Source organism: Acinonyx jubatus, chromosome D3, assembly GCF_027475565.1.
Source record: "Acinonyx jubatus isolate Ajub_Pintada_27869175 chromosome D3, VMU_Ajub_asm_v1.0, whole genome shotgun sequence".
Classification (NCBI taxonomy): domain Eukaryota; kingdom Metazoa; phylum Chordata; class Mammalia; order Carnivora; family Felidae; genus Acinonyx; species Acinonyx jubatus.
Window position 1 is genome coordinate 18879563 of NC_069392.1, and position 17599 is coordinate 18897161.

Below are 17599 nucleotides of genomic sequence, written 5' to 3' on the forward strand. Positions count from 1 at the left end.
CCCAGACCTGGGCAGTCGCAGAGGCAGACACAGGAGGCCTGGAGCCTGCCAGCCAGCATAGACCAGAAGGCCAAGAGAAAGCACCCTCGGCCTGACGCAGCAGGAGGAGGCGTTCTGGGTGCCTCTGTTTTCCAGAGGGGAAACTGAGGCCCAAGCCAAGGAGGGGCAGGCAGGCCCAAGAGACTGTGAACAAGGCTCAGCTCCCACTGTCCACCCCACAGTCACCAGCTCCAAGGTGCCCAGTGGTGCAAGTGCCCAGTCACCCGAGAGCCCCCCCAACAAGGCAGAGCCCGGCCGGGCCAAGTCGCGCCTCCTCCCCAGCATGCCAAAGCTGGTCATCCCCTCGGCTGCCACCAAGTTCCCCCCTGAGATCACCGTCACGCCGCCCACCCCGACCCTGCTCTCGCCCAAAGGCAGTATCTCGGAGGAGACCAAGCAGAAGCTGAAGGTGACCACGGGTGCCGAGTGGGGGGCATGGGCGGGACGTGGGCTATAGGGGGACCTGGGGCCAGGCCTGGGCCACCCCTGACCAGTGCCCTGCCCGCTCTGTGTGCAGTCGGCCATCCTATCTGCCCAGTCGGCCGCCAACGTGAGGAAGGAGAGCCTGTGCCAGCCGGCCCTGGAGGTCCTGGAGACGTCAAGCCAGGAGTCCTCGCTGGAGAGTGAGACGGACGAGGATGATGACTACATGGACATCTAAAGTGTGGGGCCGTCCCTCCGCCCCCTGGCCCGAGCCCCTCAGCCATTCGGGGCCCAGGCAGAGCACCATTCCCCACACAGACCCCAGTCCGCCCAGCCTCCCTCCCTTGCGGTATCCTCCCCTCCCGCCTGGGCCGTGGTCTGTCCCCACCACATGGGCTCCCGGAAGAGGCCGAGCTTGGCCACGTGAAGACAGCCGCAGTTCGCACAGCGGGGCTCGCAACCTTTTCTATGAGACATTGACTTTGTATAACCGTGTCCACGCCCAGCCTAGGTGGCCGTGTCCACACCTTGATGCCCGGATGAGCCGGGCTTTGCCTGTGTCATAGTGGAGGGGTCATTTAGGGTTGGGCTCGCCCCACTCCCTTTTTCTGGTTTCTTTTCTAATAAAGATGGAACAGTTGTCTTTGCCTCTTTGTTCAACCCCGGGGGCTTGCTGTCCAGGGTTTCTGGGCCCTTCTCCCCATAGATCAGGGCCCAGCCCTTGGGCATCCCAGGAGCAGGCAGGGGCTGGGCAGGCGGTGAGTCAGTGTGGAGAAGTGAGCACAGGCCATGTAGGGCAGACCCTCTATGTGGGACTGGAGTCGGGCGTGGAAGGGGCCTCAAGAGCATCCCCGAAGGGCTCAGTGTCGGGGGGTGCCCCTCTGGAACATGGGCAGGGGTGGGTGGAGGAGGCTGCAGGGAGCAGGTCGTGCCAGGCCTCACCGAGAAACTGTCTTGTGATGGGCGCCCAATGCAGAGGCCCCTGAGAGGCAAGGTCAGTGTCAGGAAGCGGGAGGTGGGGCTGGCTGGGAAGGTACTTACACCCCAGCACACTTGCCTGCCAATGAACTGGCCATGCAGTTGTGGGGCTCAGTGCAACATGTAACTGGGGCTCCTGTTCAAAAATTAATTTTCTAAAGGTGACAGCAGAGCATTATGCAAGCCCGCGATGCTGGCTCTGCTCTTTCAAGGCTCTGAGTACGTCTGTTTTGGGGAGGCACAAGTTGCAGGGGCCGCAACCTGCCCTTTACACTGTCAAACCCCTCAGTGCCTTGGGGACCCAGCTGTCACCCCCCACAGCTCTGGGCTGGCCCTGCCCCCAGGGGTCTCCCTGAAAAGCTGTCCAGGATGGAGATGGGGACGCTCCTTGCTGCCCTGTGCCCCTCATGGGCTGGGCACTGCCAGGGTCCCCAGCCCAAGGCTGGCAGAGCCATCATGGGGACACAGCAGCACAGCAGCCTTGGGGAGGTCCTCACCAAAACGTCCCTAAATCCAGGTTCTTTGCCGGGCGAGGGCAGGGCAGGGGTAGTGGTTACTCAGTTGATGCCCCTCTCCCCAAATTCCTACCTTCTCTTCTTCTCAGACCGGAGTGCCCAGAAAGAGTTCTGGGAATAACGCAGCAGTCTCCCAGGGCTTCCTGGCTCTCAGACCCCCAAGGACACCTGGGACCCATCCTGGAATCATTCCTATCCTCTTCCTTTCCCTGACGTGCCACAAGGAGCACCCTCGCCCCAGGGCCTGGGATGAGCCCCAGCACTAGCCATCAGCACCCACCTAGAGCGGTGCCGTGAGCTCCCAGCAACCAAGTTGGGAGATGTAGCTCCTGACCACCCCAACTGGCTTCCCTGATGCCTATAGGAGCCTCCTTTCCAGAGAAACTGCAGGCCAGATGAGAAGGGGGGGTGCCCAGGGAAGGGAGGCTGGCCAGACCGCAGGAGCTGAGGAGGGTCGCTGGATGGCCCTAAGCTCATAGCCCCCACCAGCTTCAGTTCCCTTCGTCTGGGGATGTATCCCCTTTGGACGGACACCTTTAGAAGCTGCCTCTGGGGAGACAACCATCTGTCGGTCTGGACACCCAGCCCAGGTGGCAGGGTCCAAGTGAGTCCCAGGCCTGGGACGGGAGGTGGTCTCCAGGAAGCTGCCTGGGACCTAGCCCAGCACTGCAGCCTCTCCCAGTGATCCCATCTATCCACACCAGGACCTCAGTTTCCTTCCTTGCACAGTGAGAAGGGAGAACAATGAAAAGATAATGCAAATTCTCTGAGTGACTGCCAGGGGTGGGCGGGGTTGGGTGGCTCTTCTCCCAGTCTCCCTGCCCTGTTTGGAGCCCTGTTTCATAGGCCAGCCCCACTCCGGGGATTCCAGACCAGGGGGTTCTGGTCTCAGCCTCTAACCCCACTGTTAACCTGCCCTGGCCAGGCTCCCTCCCACAGCCTTCGCCCCCTCCCTCAGAAAGGGATCCCCTCCTCCCCTCCCTCCTTCAGTACCCACACAAGCCAGTGATCAGCAGGAAGTTACTTGCTCCCTCTCCCTGCCAGGCTTGGGGGAGGAATTGGGACTACCTGCTCCAGGCGGGGAAGCTGAGGCTGCGAGCTGGGAGATCTGGGGCTGAGGGCCCCCAGGGCGCTGGAATCCAGAGATTCTAAGGACCACCTGGCCTAACCCACCGGGCCAAGTCCCATCCCCAGCGGAGCCCCACCCTGGCCGCCCGCCCGGGGCTTGACCTGGGGTGGGATCTGGTGGTCTAGGTTGGGTTGTGGCCTCTGGACATCCAGATCCCCGAGTGCCAGAGAGGTCCAATAGCTGGAGGCTCGGACCCCCTCCCCCGCGTCCTGGGCTGGCGGGCCAGGAATGTGCTAACAGCGCAGGTTGGGCCCGACCGGCCCACGAGGGCACCTGTGGACTTTGAGAGGGGAACCGGGTGGGGTGGGGTGGGGCGGGGCAGGATGAGACGGGACGGGGCGGGGCGGCTGCGCTGTGTGCAGGGCGGGCGGGGCCAGGCCAGTGGGGAGTGAGCCGGCCTGCAGGCTCCCAGCCACTGCTGCGCTGCAGGCTGCAGACTCAGGCCGCACCATGAAGCTGCCCCTCCTGCTCTGGGCCCTGCTGCTGCTGCTGCTGGCGACAGTCCCAGGCCCAGGCCCCGGGCCTGCAGCAGGTACGCCCCGACCCTGCCCTTCTTGCCTCTGTCCGTCTGTCTGTCTGCCTGCTGCAGCCAGGCCCAGGGCGGACACCCCTCTGCTCAGCCTCCTCCATCTGTCAGGCCATCTGGGACTGTACTGGGGGTTGTGAGAAGAAATTCTGGGGATCCTAGGGTCCAGGGGCTGCTGGCAGGATGGAGAGTCAGCTGTGCCCACCTTAAACCCGCTAGGAGCTGGGAGGTGCTGGCTGCCTGGGAGGGAAGTGGTCTAGAGGAGAGTGGTGGGCTCAGGAGAGCCCTTGGCCTGCATGAGGATGTGCTCACACGTGGAGGACCCCCAGTCCCACTAAGCCCCCGTCAGGCAAGAGGAAGGATTGTGGGTCCTTATTAGGGTGGGGCTGAACCTGAGAAATCTGGGGGAAAGCTCCTACTCCAGGGCCTCAGGCTGGACTGGGCTGGAAGTGACAGGCTCCCCAGCCCCCCACCCCACCCCTATCTCCCATCTTGGGTAAAAGCCACCACCCTTCTGCCACTTATCTCACTTACTGGCATCACTCAGCCTCCTCCCCCACTCCCTTGAGCCATCACATCCTCCCTCCGTCAATAAATGTTTATTGACGCTCTTGAGTGCCAAGCCCTGCACTGGGTGAAATGGGGTCACTGGGGTGGCTCAGGTCCAGTCCCAGCCCTTGACTGGCCCCCTTTGATAGGGTCACAGGGAAAGGCCAGGTGGGAAGGGTGATCCTGCCTTGGCATCTGTACCCCAGCTCAGTCTCCACCCTCCAATCTGCCCAGCCACGTCCCGCCGCAGAGGGATGGATTCCCTGAAAATATGGCCCTGTCATAGGTCCCCATGGTGGTAAGAGCCTAGGCCTGATGTCCACAGCCCCACACCAAACCAGCCTCTCCTTCACACTCCTGGCCCTGCTGGGCCCTCTGCTGGAGATGTCCTTCCACTCCCCTCAGAGGAAGGGAGCACCCCTTGCCCTCTCCCCTAAGGGTGGGGCTCCTTCGGGGGCCACGGTCGGTGAGCTGGTGCTGCCTGGCGAAGTGAGATGGAGCACGCCAAGCCCGGACATCAGCCCTTGCCAGGCCTCCAATGGGCCTCTTAGTAGCTACGTCCCCAGACCCCAGACTGTCCTCCAGGCTGGGTCTATTGACCCTTCAGTGAATAGAGAAGGGTCCCCCAGCCCGTCAAGGGCTCAGCCACTGCTGGCCATCTGAGGCTGTGGTCTTCCGGGACTTGGTGGCAGAAGGTCATTCCTGCCCAGGGGGCTCCTCTTGATACTGCAAAAGTTTGTCTAGAGACATTTCCCCTTATCTCTTCTTGTTCTAGCTAATCATTCAGGCAACTGCTAGATCATTTGTACCAAGAATCCCTCCCCCACAGGCCCTGTGGGTTTCCACTGTGTTCCCTTGGTGGGTAGTGCGATCCCGGCTGGCATTCTCCTGGGGATGCTTCTCTCTAATGGGCTCCAGGAAAATAAATTCGAGGCCTGCCCGTGGGGCAGCCAGGCACTCAGGGCCCTCCCTCTCCTCCAGGTGCCAAGGGGACCTGCTCCCACCGCTGTGGAGACCGGGATGGGCTCTGCTCCTGCCACCCGACCTGCTCCGGCCTGAACACCTGCTGCTCGGACTTTCGGGACTTCTGCCTGGAAATCTCGCCCTACTCAGGCTCTATGATGGGTGGCAAGGACTTTGTAGTGCAGCACCTCAACTGGTTTAACCCCACTGATGGTGTGATCTGCAGGTGGGAGGCCCGAGGGGCTCCCTGCATGCTGGGGACCCAGGGACAGCTGGCTGGTTGGGTCCCCCAGGGAGGAGGTCAGGAGCCCAGGCCTCGGAGAGGGTCAGCCCACCCTGGCCCAGGCTTTCCTGCCACCTCCGGCCCCCCACAGGTTTAAAGAGAGCATCCAGACCCTCGGGCACGTGGACTCCTCTGGACATGTGCACTGTGTGTCACCCTTGCTGTATGAGACGGGCCGTATCCCCTTCACACTCTCGATGGACAATGGTCGCTCCTTCCCGCGTTCGGGCACCTGGCTGGCCGGTGAGCCCCAGCTTCCTGGGCCTCGGTTCCCCAACAGGGACTTTCCCTAGCGCTAATCTATGCACACCTTGCCTGCCAACCATGCCCTGCCTCTCTGGCTTAACCAGTCCCTTTGGAGGCGCGCCCGACCACAGGGGCGTGGGTTCTCCAGCTCCTCTCCCCACCCCCTGACATCCACACAGGGGACCCAGCCCAGAGGGAGTGGGGGCTTCAGGAGTCCCCAGCCAGGCCAGGGGACGGGGGAAGCCAGGTGGAGACCTGGGCAACAGAGGGCAGCCTCTCCCATGGCCTCTGTCCTTTCGTCACTTGAGGGTCTGGGGGAGTCATTGCTCTAATGGGACTGCCACGCTTTATCCTTGGGAGGCACCCCCAGCTCTTAGAGCCCCTGGGCCTCAGGCCTCCGCTCACCCCTCCCCTCCCACCCAGTGCACCCCAGCAAAGTGTCGGAGACAGAGAAGAGCCAGCTGGTGAATGAGACGCAATGGCAATACTATGGCACTGCCGACACCACAGGGAACCTCACCCTGACCTGGCAAGCCTCGGCTCTGCCCACGGAGACTGTCACCATCGAGCTGTGGGGTTATGAGGAGACAGGTGAGGCCGGCCAAAGGCTGGACTGACGGAGGAGCTCTGTAGACCAGTAGGGTTGGGAGTTTGGGGCTTGCAGAGGTGGGAGAAAGAGAATTCCAGGTAGGGCCAAATCCCAGGTGGGGATTTCGAGCAAGAAAAGTACAGGCAAGAAAGGGGACTGGGTGGGAGTGGGGTGGGGGAGGGGAGGCTGGGGATCCCTAGCTGTTTTCGGTCCAGCTCCGGGAAGCAGGTATGGACATCCCCAGCTCTTGGAAACAGAAAAGCTTGCTCCGCCCATCCTCTCCAAGCCCCTGGACTGCTAGCCTGGCCTCGAGCATGGGCTGTGACCCTAGCGTGGGGGAGGAGGAGATGGTGGTCACTCGAGCCAGGGTCCTTGCTGGAGCAGCAGGGCAGGCCTTCCTATGGGAATCATCTGTTTATCTGTCCATCTGTCAGGCTGCTCTGTGCATGCTAGGGAACTGGTCTCTCCTCTGCCTCCGGGCTCTTTGGAGGAGCCCCAGCACTGAAAAAGGCCTTTTCTCCCTCAGGGAAGCCATATTCAGGGGAGTGGACAGCAAAGTGGTCATACCTGTACCCTTTGGTCACAAACATCCCCAACTCCGGCTTCTTCACCTTCACCCCAAAACCCGCACCTCAAAAATACCAGAGATGGGAAGTGGGTGCACTTCGGATCATCAACAGCAAATACTACGCGGGGGAGAAGTAAGGGCCAGCGGCCATGAAGAGGACGGGCTGGTGGGTCTGTCCGCGGCTCCTCCCCGTGCTGCGCAGGGAAGCCAGAGCTGGGGGTGGGGAGGGTGGGTGCAGCCCTCAGTGAGTGCGTGGCCCCCGCAGGGATGTGCACGCACTCTGGAGCAACGAGCACGCGCTGGCCTGGCACCTGGGTGACGACTTCCAGGAGGACCCTGTGGCCTGGGCCCGCGCCCAGTGCCTGGCCTGGGAGGAGCTGGAGGACCAACTGCCCAACTTCCTGGAGGAGCTGCCTGACTGCCCCTGCACCCTGGCTCAGGCCCAGGCTGACTCTGGCCGCTTCCAAGTAAGCCCCTACCCGGTCAGGGCACGGGAGATGTTGGGGGCAGGTGGGGCCAGCTGTCCCCACTAAATGCACGGTGGCACCCGCCTGGGAGGTGGGGTGGGGAAGTAGAGGCCCTTGGAGAGTGAGGCTGGGGTCCGAGGGCCCTCAGGGGTTGACTCCCAGCGAGGGGCTGACGGAGCCTGAGGCCAGCCCCGGTGACAGCAACATCCTGCTCTGTAGACAGACTACGGCTGTGACATTGAGCGTGGCAGCGTGTGTACCTACCATCCGGGTGCCGTGCACTGCGTGCGCTCCGTGCAAGCCAGGTGAGCCCCGCAGTGGGAGGCTGGGGCAGGTGGCAGGGCTGCGGGGCACGGTCCCCACAGCAGCCCTGACCCGTCCCCCCACCCCCCCCCAGCCCCCGGTACGCCTCTGGCCAGCAGTGCTGCTACACGGCGGCAGGCACACAGCTCCTGACGGCTGACTCAACTGGTGGCAGCACCCCAGACCGTGGGCATGACTGGGGTGCGCCCCCATTCCGCACACCACCCCGTGTGCCTGGTCTCTCCCATTGGCTCTACGATGTCATCAGCTTCTACCACTGCTGTCTGTGGGCACCCGACTGCTCCCGATACATGCGGCGACGGCCCTCCAGTGACTGTCGAAGCTACCGGCCACCGCGCCTAGGTGGGTGCCAGCCGCGGCTGGGCCCCGAGCAGGGCCAGGCCAGGCAGGCCCACCTGACCCTCTGCTCTCCCCAGCCTCTGCCTTCGGGGACCCACACTTCATCACTTTCGATGGTGCCAACTTCACGTTCAATGGGCGTGGCGAGTACGTGCTGCTGGAGGCGACGCTGACCAATCTAAGGGTGCAGGGGCGGGCTGAGCCCGGGACAACGCCTGAGGGTGAGGCCGGGGCCCGTGGGCCCTGGGTGGCTCAGGGTCATCCCAGGAGGGAGGCTGGAGCTGAGCAGACAGTGTTCTGCACCTGCCACCCCAGGCACGCGGGACCGAGGCACAGGGCTGACGGCCGTGGCTGTCCAGGAGGGCAACTCGGACGTGGTAGAGGTCCGGCTGGCTGGCGGGGCAGGGGTCCTACAAGTGCTGCTGAACCAGGAGGTGCTCAGCTTCACCGAGCAGAGCTGGATGGACCTGAATGGTGAGTGAGACGGCCCGGGAGCTTCAGCGGGCCACTTGCATGCCGTTTCCCTCTCGCCGGAGCCGCCATCCCTCTCGCTGGCCCTGGGGTTCAGAGCACGGGTGCAGAGATGGAGGCCTCTCGCTATGATCTACATGCTGTCCCCACTGTGCCCAGCCTTGTGGTGCACCAGTCAGCCCCACCCCTGCACCCCACGCTGAGGGGCCCGGCACAGTGGACACATGCCCCCAGCCCACAGCTGTCTGTGGGCAGATGAGGCTCTAGGCCTCTGATAGTGAGGTGTAGCCAGGGGACCTGGTCTGATCTCATGCTTTCATATGGAGCCCCAGACACATGTGGTCAGAACCCTGAGCCGCCAGGACAGTAGGACTTGGAGCTGGAAGCTACAGTGATAGTAATCACCTGCGTCAAGGACACTGGCTGGCCCTGAGGGCTAAGGAGCAGCCACCTGCCCGACCGCCTTCCCTGGTGGTGCTCCCTCAAGGAACTGAGCTAATGAAATGATTTGCGGCTGGGGGGGAGGGTACCTGGGATGGGCCCTGCTGCTGCTGAGGGTGCAGGGACCCCCAGGAAGGGTGGGGGTGGGCACGGCTGCTGCCTCCTCAAGGAGCGAGGACTGACAGGTGACCCCACATGCAGGGCCTCGGCATGAGGGGTCCCTTCAGAGCCTGGGCCCTTCATATTGGTGTGGGGGTCCCAGTACAGGTGTCGGCACGGGGTGAGAGGGTGTCCCAGCAGGCCCTGGGGACGCCCTCCCCTTCCCTGAAAGCCCATGAATGCTGACCCACTCATTCTGGGGCTGTGGAGTCCCAGCACGGTACCCTCAGTGGGCAACGCTGACCCCAACTCCACTGTGCCCAGGTATGTTCCTGTCGGCAGCTGCCGGGGACAGCGTATCCATCATGCTGTCATCGGGGGCTGGCCTGGAGGTCAGTGTCCAGGGTCCATTCCTGAGTGTGGCTGTCCTCCTGCCCGAGAAGTTCCTCACCCACACACGAGGCCTCCTCGGCACACTCAATGATGACCCCACGGATGACTTCACCCTGCGCAATGGGAAGGTGTTGCCCCTCAGCTCCAGTTCCCGAGAGCTGTTCCGCTTTGGGGCCGACTGTGAGTGACCACGAGGCACACACTAGGGGTGGGGGGGGGGGGGACAGTCAATGGAAGTGAATGGGGAGACTCCGGACTCGTGACCACCAGCAAGACCTGCTGCGTGTCTCCCCAGGGGCCGTGGAGAACGCCTCCTCCCTGCTCACCTATGACTCCTGGTTCCTGGTTAACAACTTCCTGTACCAGCCCAAGCATGACCACACCTTTCAGCCCCTGTTCCCCGAGGAGACCACCCCCAACCCCAGCCAGGAGACTGAGGCTGCTGAATTGTGTGGGGACAACCATTTCTGCAGATTTGATGTAATGGCCACTGGGAGCCTGAGTGTGGGCAATGCCACACGGATGGCCCATCAGTGGCACCAGCATCGTGTGCAAAGCCTGAAGCCTGGTGAGGGCGTCTGGGGGCACAGGCAAGGGGGTGGGCACCTTACGCTGGGACAAGGCCTCCTAGGCTGGCAGCTGCCAGGGGGCAGGCAGCTGCCAGGGGGCAGGGTAGCCAGTGGCTTAAACCTGTGGTCTATTTCTGGTCCCCTACCCCAGTGAGATCCTGTGGCTGGCTAGCTCCGCCCCCCAACGGGCTCAAGGAAGGTATCAGCTACCTGATGGGCTCCACTGTCCACTTCCACTGCAATAGCGGCTACAGCCTGGTTGGGGCAGAGGCCAGCACCTGCCAAGCTGATGGCACCTGGTCCAGGCCCACCCCAGTGTGCCAGCCAGGTGAGGATGCCTGCCCACCTGGCCCCCCTACCCCCGCCCCCTGCCCCCCGCCCTCGGGCAGCCCTCACTGCTCTGCCCTGTTGCCAGGACGGAGCTACGCGGTGCTGCTGAGCATCATCTTTGGAGGCCTGGCAGTGGTGGCTCTGGTTGCACTCGTCTACGTGCTGCTGCGCCGCAGGAAGAGCAACATGTAAGACCCCACCCACCCAGACCTGGGTTTCCACCAGCAGGACCCTGGTCCGTGCCCCTCCTTGGCTCTCCTAAGACTCTATGCCTGCTCTAGACAATGTCTCTGTTGCAGGGCCAGCTGGGGTTCACAGCCCTGAGGGGAGCACATCTGACCGGCAGCAGGAGCCACATGGGGCCACCCTGGAGCCAAGACCAACCTCCCAGGAGAAAGCCCAAAACCTCTGAGAACATGCACCTCACTACTTTGCTCCTCAAATCCCTAGCACCATTCACCTGGGACCCCGGACAACCGATGTCTGAGCCTTTAATGCCCATGGACCTGAGGACTAGTGACCTGCTCTGTCACCTCAGACCTGGACACCTGGCTCTAACTGTGCAGTTCCCGAGACCAGCACCTGGTGCTCTAGCCCCTAGACTCCATACCCTTGAATTCTAATACCTGTCGCTAGAGACCCAGTACTCCGGCACCTGTAACTCAAATGCTAGTACCTCAGATCCCGTGTCTGATGACCCTGACCCCTGATATACTGAGACCTGGTGCCTCAACACGGGAGCCCTAACGCCCAGCTGCCTTGATTGCTGAACTTGCCCCAGCCTGAGTGGGAGAGGCTCAGTGTGTGGAGAGGCCTCGGCACACCCTAGTGGAGAGTCACTCTGAACTCCAGGCTTGTAATTCCAACCGTTCTGGAATGTCACTTGAAATACCACCCCTACCTGTACCAGGAGAAAACAAACCTGTGGTGCCCCCTCCCTTGTGTCCTGGTGCTCATGCTGTGCTTCAGTTCCAGTTCCAGAGAGTTCCATGGTTGCCTTGTGGGGTCAAAAGCACCCAGAGCAACCCAGATCTGAGTCCTTCATCCACTGGCAGGCCACCTGGGGCATGTCCCTCTCCAGCCTGTCTCCATCTGAAAAGCAGGATTGCGAACAGTGTCTGTTTTGTGGGTTGAGGACAAAGGACAGTGTCTGCAAAGGGTTCATCATGGATGCCATGCCGGGTACTCAGGAGTTGGGATGGGCCAGCACAGTCACCTGCCCCAGCACTGCCCTGAAGGCAGTGACTGGTAGTTCCCGACCAGAGCCCATGTTCTGGGTCCCTGGGCACTTTACCCAGGAGTGCCCAGGAACTGGGTATGGAGCACAGGCCTCCTGCTACTGCTGCCCTCTTTGTGGTGAGGGTGCTGAGTGGGGGCCATGGGAGGGCCTAGGCCAGATAGGGTCAAGCTTGTATCATGGGTCTCAGAGAAAGCACAGTGGAGGGTGGGGTTGGAGATTGGTGCTCCCTGGTCCAGTCTCGTGGCTCAGGCTGAGAGGTGGGGGTTGGGGGAATTTGCCCAAGGAATGTAGAACCCTGGGCGAGAGGTGATTGATTGGAAGTGGAGGCCCCCTTCACTGCGACATGCAGTGCTGAGAGTGGCCACACGGGGGCAGCAGAGGGTAGGAACAGAGGTGGGAGGTGGAGGCTACCCAAGGTCCTAGGGGAGGGCGGTCTGTGTCTGCTCTTCAGCTGGGCCAGCTGTTGAAACCTTGGCTAAGGCTCATGCAAGCCCACCTCTGCATCTCTCTCTGCTGGGAGGGCCTCTCAAGTCACCCCCCAGTCTCAGGAGCACAGGTTTTCCAGTTGACACTGGCCACCGGGGCCAGAACCCAGGCCTCCCCAATCTCTTAGACCTGCTCCTGGCCAACAGTCCTGGGCAAAGGTGGAAACCTGAGTGGTAGGGGCAGGTGCCGTCTGGGGGAGGCAAGTGTGCACAATGGGGTACATTCAAAGGAACAGAGATGGGAGTGAGGGGTTGGGGATATCCTTGGCCCTACTCCCTACTACCCCACGTCTCCCGGCTTCCAGCTCAGGGAAGGATGGGGCTGAGGGCTGGCCCCCTGGAAAGAGGTACTTTCCTCTGCAGATGAGGCAAAGCAAGGCTGGCCTCCCACTGACCTGGGTCCTCAGGGTGTCCCTGTGCCAAGCCAGGCTGGCTCGGCCAGGCACAAGTCAGCGGATGACAGGTCAGTTTCCTGGTCAAAGCAGCCTGGACCTGTGAGAGCAGGCACACAAGGGTGGGCAGGGGCAGCTTCACAGCTCCCAGACCATGCCTGAAAGCATAGGTCAATTGTCAGAGATGTGATTGGTGAAAGAGGGCGTTCCAGGCAGAGGAACAGCCTGGGCAGAGGCTCAGAGGAAGAGAAGTGGAGTCTGGTCTGAAGAATAGTGATGCTTCTCCCACCAGGCAATGGTGGTTGGGCTTTATCCTAAGAGTAAAACATGACCTCCCTTGGGCTTCCCAACCTTTCTACATTCCTACATTCCTGTACCCTTCACTCATCCCTCCAGGTTGGGCCCTAGAGCCGCTTCCACCCTTCCCCAGCAGGAGAAGGGGTGCCCTGTCTGTGGCCCTGGCCCCAGACATCAGGGATTCCCAGTGCCAGGGACAGGCCAGGCTGGGAAGCCCCAACACCTGATGGGTTTTCCCGGGGGCCTGTAGGGAGTCGGGTGCTATTGGGCCTGTGTGAGGGGGAAGATTCCATAGCCCCCACAGACTTCCTTTAGAGACATTAAAGTCAGGGAACCATTGCCTCAGAGAAGTGGTCTCCCCAAACCACAGTCCCAGGGCATCAGAACCCAATGGCCAGTCCCCTACCTTTTGTACTGGTCGGGCTCTGGAGCAGAGGGGGGCAGGGGCAGTAATCCAGGGACCTAGAAACAAGTGATGGGAGAGTCAGGAAGTCAAGTAGCTGGTGAGGCAGTAACACCCCTGGGCTGAGGGACAGAGCAAAGGGTGCCAGAGCCAGGCCTAGGTGTTCACAAGAGTGGGAACCACATAAGCCCACGGGCCCTAGCAGGGGCCACAGGACTAAGATGGGGGAAGTGTCTGCTTCTCCTCCTGCCCTTCCATTAACTCAGGGCCAAGGAACAGATAGAGCACAGTGGGGAGCAGGACCCCTTCCTTGGCCAGGCTGGTTCCTCCCACAAGCCCTGGGGTGACTGAGTGCCTACTCTGCACCACTTCTGTCCTCAGAGCTCACAGTCCAGTGGCTGCTCAGAGGGGAAGGGGTGCTCAGTGCAGCACATCTCCGGAGTGGGAGATCAAGAGGTGCTTCCTGGAGGAGTCCCATTTCAGCCAAACTTAAAAGGACAAAAGCCATCAGGGGAGTGAAGTTGAGTAGGTGCCTACTAGCAGCAGAGGAGTCCACAACCCCCCAGGTGCCTCGTCAGGGCCGCATGCTGCACTACATTTCCCAGCCTCCTTTGCAATTGGGGGTGGTCACGTGACTGAGTTCTAGCTTGTGCAAAGCCAGCAGAAAAGGGCAGGACACTTCCAGGCCTGAACCATAACACTCCCCACTGGTACCCTTCCAGGATCTCTCTGCTGCTCCCTCTGATGCAAAGGTGGCCCTGGCCCTGGGACAAAGTGGGTCCCCAGCATGTGGCAGGGAACCCTCTCCCTCTGTCACTGACCTGCTCACCGGAACTGCTACCATCCAGTACTGCTACCGGAACAAGGAATAAACTTGTGATTAAACCTTAATACATTTTTGGGGTCCATTTGTTCCAGCCGTTGGTTTCTCTATACACCAGAGGCAGAGGTGCAAAAAGATGGCCTTACACTTTTCATTACTGTTGAAAATAAATACTATAGACACGAAGGGGCACCTGGGTGGCTCAGTCAGTTAGGCATTTGACTGTTGGTTTTGGCTCCGGTCACAATCTCACAGATCATGAATTCGAGCCCCACATCAGGCTCTGCGCTGACGATGTGGAGCCTGCTTGGGCTTCTCTCTCTCTCCATCTCTGCCCCTCCCCTGCTTGTGCACTCTCTCTCTCCCAAAATAAATAAATAAACTTAACAAAAACTAAAAATAAATTAAGAAAAAACCCCACCTCAGATACACCAATGTTCATAGCAGCGTTATTCACGATAGCCAAAAAGTGGAAGCAACCACGTGTCCATTGATGGGTGAATGGGTAGAGAAAATATGGTCCATCCATATAGTGGCATGTTATTCACATGCTGTAACATGGATGAGCTTTAAGACCTAATACTTGGTGAAATAAGCCAGGCACAAAGGGACAATACTGTACAATTCCACTCATATGAAGTTCCTAGAGTCATCAAATTCACAGAGACAGACAGTAGAACAGAAGTTACTAGGGACTAGGGACTGGGAAGGGGGAGCGGGGAGTTAGTGTTTAACGGGGACAGAGTTTCAGTTTGGGAAGACGACAAAGTTCTAGAGATGGGAGAGGAGGATGGCTGTATAGCAGTGTGAACGTGCTTAATGCCACTGGACCGGCCACTTGTAAATGGTCAAGGTGATTAACGTTATGTATTTCTGTATTTTACAATTAAAAATAAAAAATTCAAACAGAACAGTTTACTTAACGAGTCCCCAGTTTGTGGGCATTAAGCTGTGCTCAGTCTTTTGCTTCCACAAACACTGTTGCACCTTGTAAATAAGTTCAGGTTGACTCAGAGGAGAAATTCACACCAGAGGATGAATTGACTGGCTCAGCAGTGCGTGCATTTTCCTCCTTGAGTTGTGCCTCGAGTTGTGCTCGTTGACACCACCAACCTACTGACGGAGCCTAGTCCTTTACACCCTCATCAGCATAAGGAGCCTTTGCATTTTTTGCTCTTTGCCAGATGGACGAAACGTGTTGCGAGGCCCACTGAGCTTTCTTTCCCTGAACAACATTCCCAGAATTCCCTTCCATGTGTGTTTCCAGGCAGGGTGGACCACAAGAGAGATTTCCATGAAAGATTTACAGTGGGGAAATGAATCAGCAACGTTGTTCACAGCTCAGACTCATCAGGGCTTATCTGCTGACTCAGCTTGTCGGCTCCAGCAGAGGTCATGGGTGCAGCTGTTCCACTTGTCCTCAGGCCATCTTGAGCTTCCCCGACTCCTGGGCCAGATGTCTGACAAAGGGGTCCAGCTTCTGCAGGAAATCTTTATCGCCCTTGGCAACAAGAAGGGTCTTGGGTTTCAGCCAGTCCGTGTGGGTTCCAGTCAACTCCTGGGTTACCAGCTAGTTCTGGATCCTCTCCTCCACTTAATGCCACCTTTTCTTCCAGACGCTTGGCCACATGGACCTCTAGCTCCAACATCAGGTGGAAAACAACAGCCTTACAGAGACTCCTTGGCCAGCTCCCATAGTTGCAGGTTCTCTGATGGAACCCTGATAAATAAAGTTTAAGTTGTAGGCAAGAAAGCTCAGGGTACAGCCCAATGAATTAATCCAAAGTGAACATGCCCAGTTAACTACCACTCAGGTCAAGAAATTGCACAGTACCAACCCTTGGCCCGCCACCATTCTCTGTCAGTCACTGCCCTCCCCCTCCTTCCCAGGTTAGCCACAGATTTCTCACACCATAAAATAGTTTTGAACGTTTTTGTAATTTACATAGATGGAATCATAGAGCAGATCCTCTCTTATGTCTGGCTTTTTTGCATGTTTAAAAGATTCAATCATGTTGAGGTATGAGGCTGCACTTGACTTTTTTTTCCTGAGTATTAGTCCATCAAATGAATTTGTTTATCCATTTTCCTGCTGAGGCACACTGGGTTGGTTTCCAATTTGGAGCTATAAGGGCTAGTGCTGTGAACATTCTTGTATGTGTCTTTTAATGCGTACATATATAAATTTATGTTGGGTATGTTCCCAGGAGCAGCATTGCTGGGCATGAGCTACGTGTGTGGTAGCTTCAGCAGATAATACCCACTTTCCAAAGTGATTTTACCAATTGACATTCTCACTGGCAGCGTATGATAGTTCCATCTTGCCATATCTGTGCCAACACTCGGTATTTTCAGTCTTTTTCATTTTGCTGACTCTGAGAGGTATGTTCTGGCAGCACACTGTGAACTTATTTTGCGTTTTTCTGACACTAGTGAAGCAATACACATTTCATATGTTCATTGGCCATCTGGAGCACCTCTTCTGTGAGGTGCCTATTCGAGTCCTTTGCCCGTTTTCTGTTGGGTTACCTGAATTTCTCAAACTGATTCACAGAAATTCTTTTTTCTGGATAAGAGTTTGCTGTCAGATGTAAACACTGTAAATATTCTCCCACTATGTGAGTTGCTGTTTTAATGCCTTTATCTGTTTTAAGGATGTCTGTTGTTGAACAGAAATTCTTCACTTTAATATAGTCCAGTTTATCAAGGTTTTTCTTTTATAGTCGGTTCTATGTCCTATTTAAGAACACTTGACTACTCCAAAGTCACAAAGCTGTCCTATGTTTTCCTATGAAAGCATTATTGCTTCATACTTCATAATTAGATCCGCAAGCCATCTGGAATAGATTGTGCACGGTGTGAGGTAGGAGGGGTCAGGATACACATTCTTCACGTGGATATCCAGTTGACTCAGTACCATGTGTTGAAAGAGCATCCTTTCCCCTCTGCACTGCTGTGAACCTTCTATCAGAGATACGGTAACTCTCTGTTCTGTCCTATTGCCCAGTTTATCTTCTCACCAATACCAAATTGCCTTACTTACCAGTTATATAATTACTTAATTGCGTAGCTCATTCTTGATACCTGGTAATGTGAGTTCTCCATTTAGGTTATTCTTCAAAATTGCCTGGGCTAGTCTTGGTTCTTGGTGTTTCCGTATGAATTTTAGAATCAGCTTACCAATTTCCACAAAAAAGTCTTCTAGGATTTTTATTAGGGTTGCACCGGCTCTATAGATGAATATGGGGAGAATGGGCATCTTCACAACATTAAGCCTTCTAGTCCATGAACATAGTATAATTCTCCATTTATTTAGGTCTTTTTAAATGCTTTATTTATTTTTTGAGAGAGAGAGTGAGATGGGGGGGGGGGTGGCGGGAGGTGCCAAGGATCTGAAGCAGGCTCTGTGCTGACAGGCTGACGCAAGTGCAATGTGGGCTCAAACTCATGATCTGAGCCGAAGTCGAACTCTCAACAAACTGAGTCACCCAGGTGCCCCTATTTACGTTTTTTTATATTCTCTCGATTCTATTTTATAATGTTCATTGTAGAAGCCTTGCATACTGATGTTAGTTTCATTTTTAGGCTTTGATTTTGTTTATGCTTTTATGATTTCTGTTCCAAAAGATGTTTTTGGGGTACCTGGGTGGCTCAGTCAGTTAAGTAGTCAAACGTCTGACTTTGGCTCAGGTCGTGATCTCATGGTTCATGAGTTGGA

At 57.9% G+C, this 17599-nt stretch overlaps 3 protein-coding genes across 9 annotated transcripts in view; 2 read left to right on the forward strand and 1 right to left on the reverse strand.

Annotated features, from left to right (window-relative positions):
• CABIN1 (calcineurin binding protein 1) overlaps positions 1-1102 on the forward strand; it is a 152873-nt gene extending 151771 nt beyond the window's left edge. For all 6 annotated transcript variants that reach the window (XM_027044097.2, XM_053205910.1, XM_053205911.1 and 3 more), the window contains 2 exons: positions 222-448; positions 557-1102. In XM_027044097.2, coding sequence (XP_026899898.2) covers positions 222-448; positions 557-700 — 371 coding nt within the window. In that variant the 3' untranslated portion in view covers positions 701-1102. The remainder of the gene's footprint in view (positions 1-221; positions 449-556) is intronic.
• Positions 1103-3457: 2355 nt separating this feature from the next.
• Positions 3458-10680, forward strand: SUSD2 (sushi domain containing 2). Its single transcript, XM_027044105.2, has 15 exons — positions 3458-3616; positions 5141-5348; positions 5497-5648; positions 6075-6242; positions 6767-6941; positions 7074-7275; positions 7495-7580; positions 7673-7941; positions 8016-8159; positions 8254-8412; positions 9274-9522; positions 9638-9910; positions 10063-10239; positions 10327-10429; positions 10541-10680. The coding sequence occupies exons 1-15, from the start codon at positions 3535-3537 to the stop codon at positions 10563-10565; spliced, it is 2472 nt and encodes an 823-aa protein (XP_026899906.1). The 5' UTR covers positions 3458-3534; the 3' UTR covers positions 10566-10680.
• Positions 10681-11049: 369 nt separating this feature from the next.
• Positions 11050-17599, reverse strand: part of GGT5 (gamma-glutamyltransferase 5) — a 45381-nt gene continuing 38831 nt past the window's right edge. For both annotated transcript variants that reach the window (XM_053205922.1, XM_027044107.2), the window contains 2 exons: positions 13062-13117; positions 11050-11333 (listed from right to left, as the gene is read on the reverse strand). In XM_053205922.1, the coding sequence (XP_053061897.1) occupies positions 11207-11333; positions 13062-13117 (183 nt within the window). In that variant the 3' untranslated portion in view covers positions 11050-11206. The remainder of the gene's footprint in view (positions 11334-13061; positions 13118-17599) is intronic.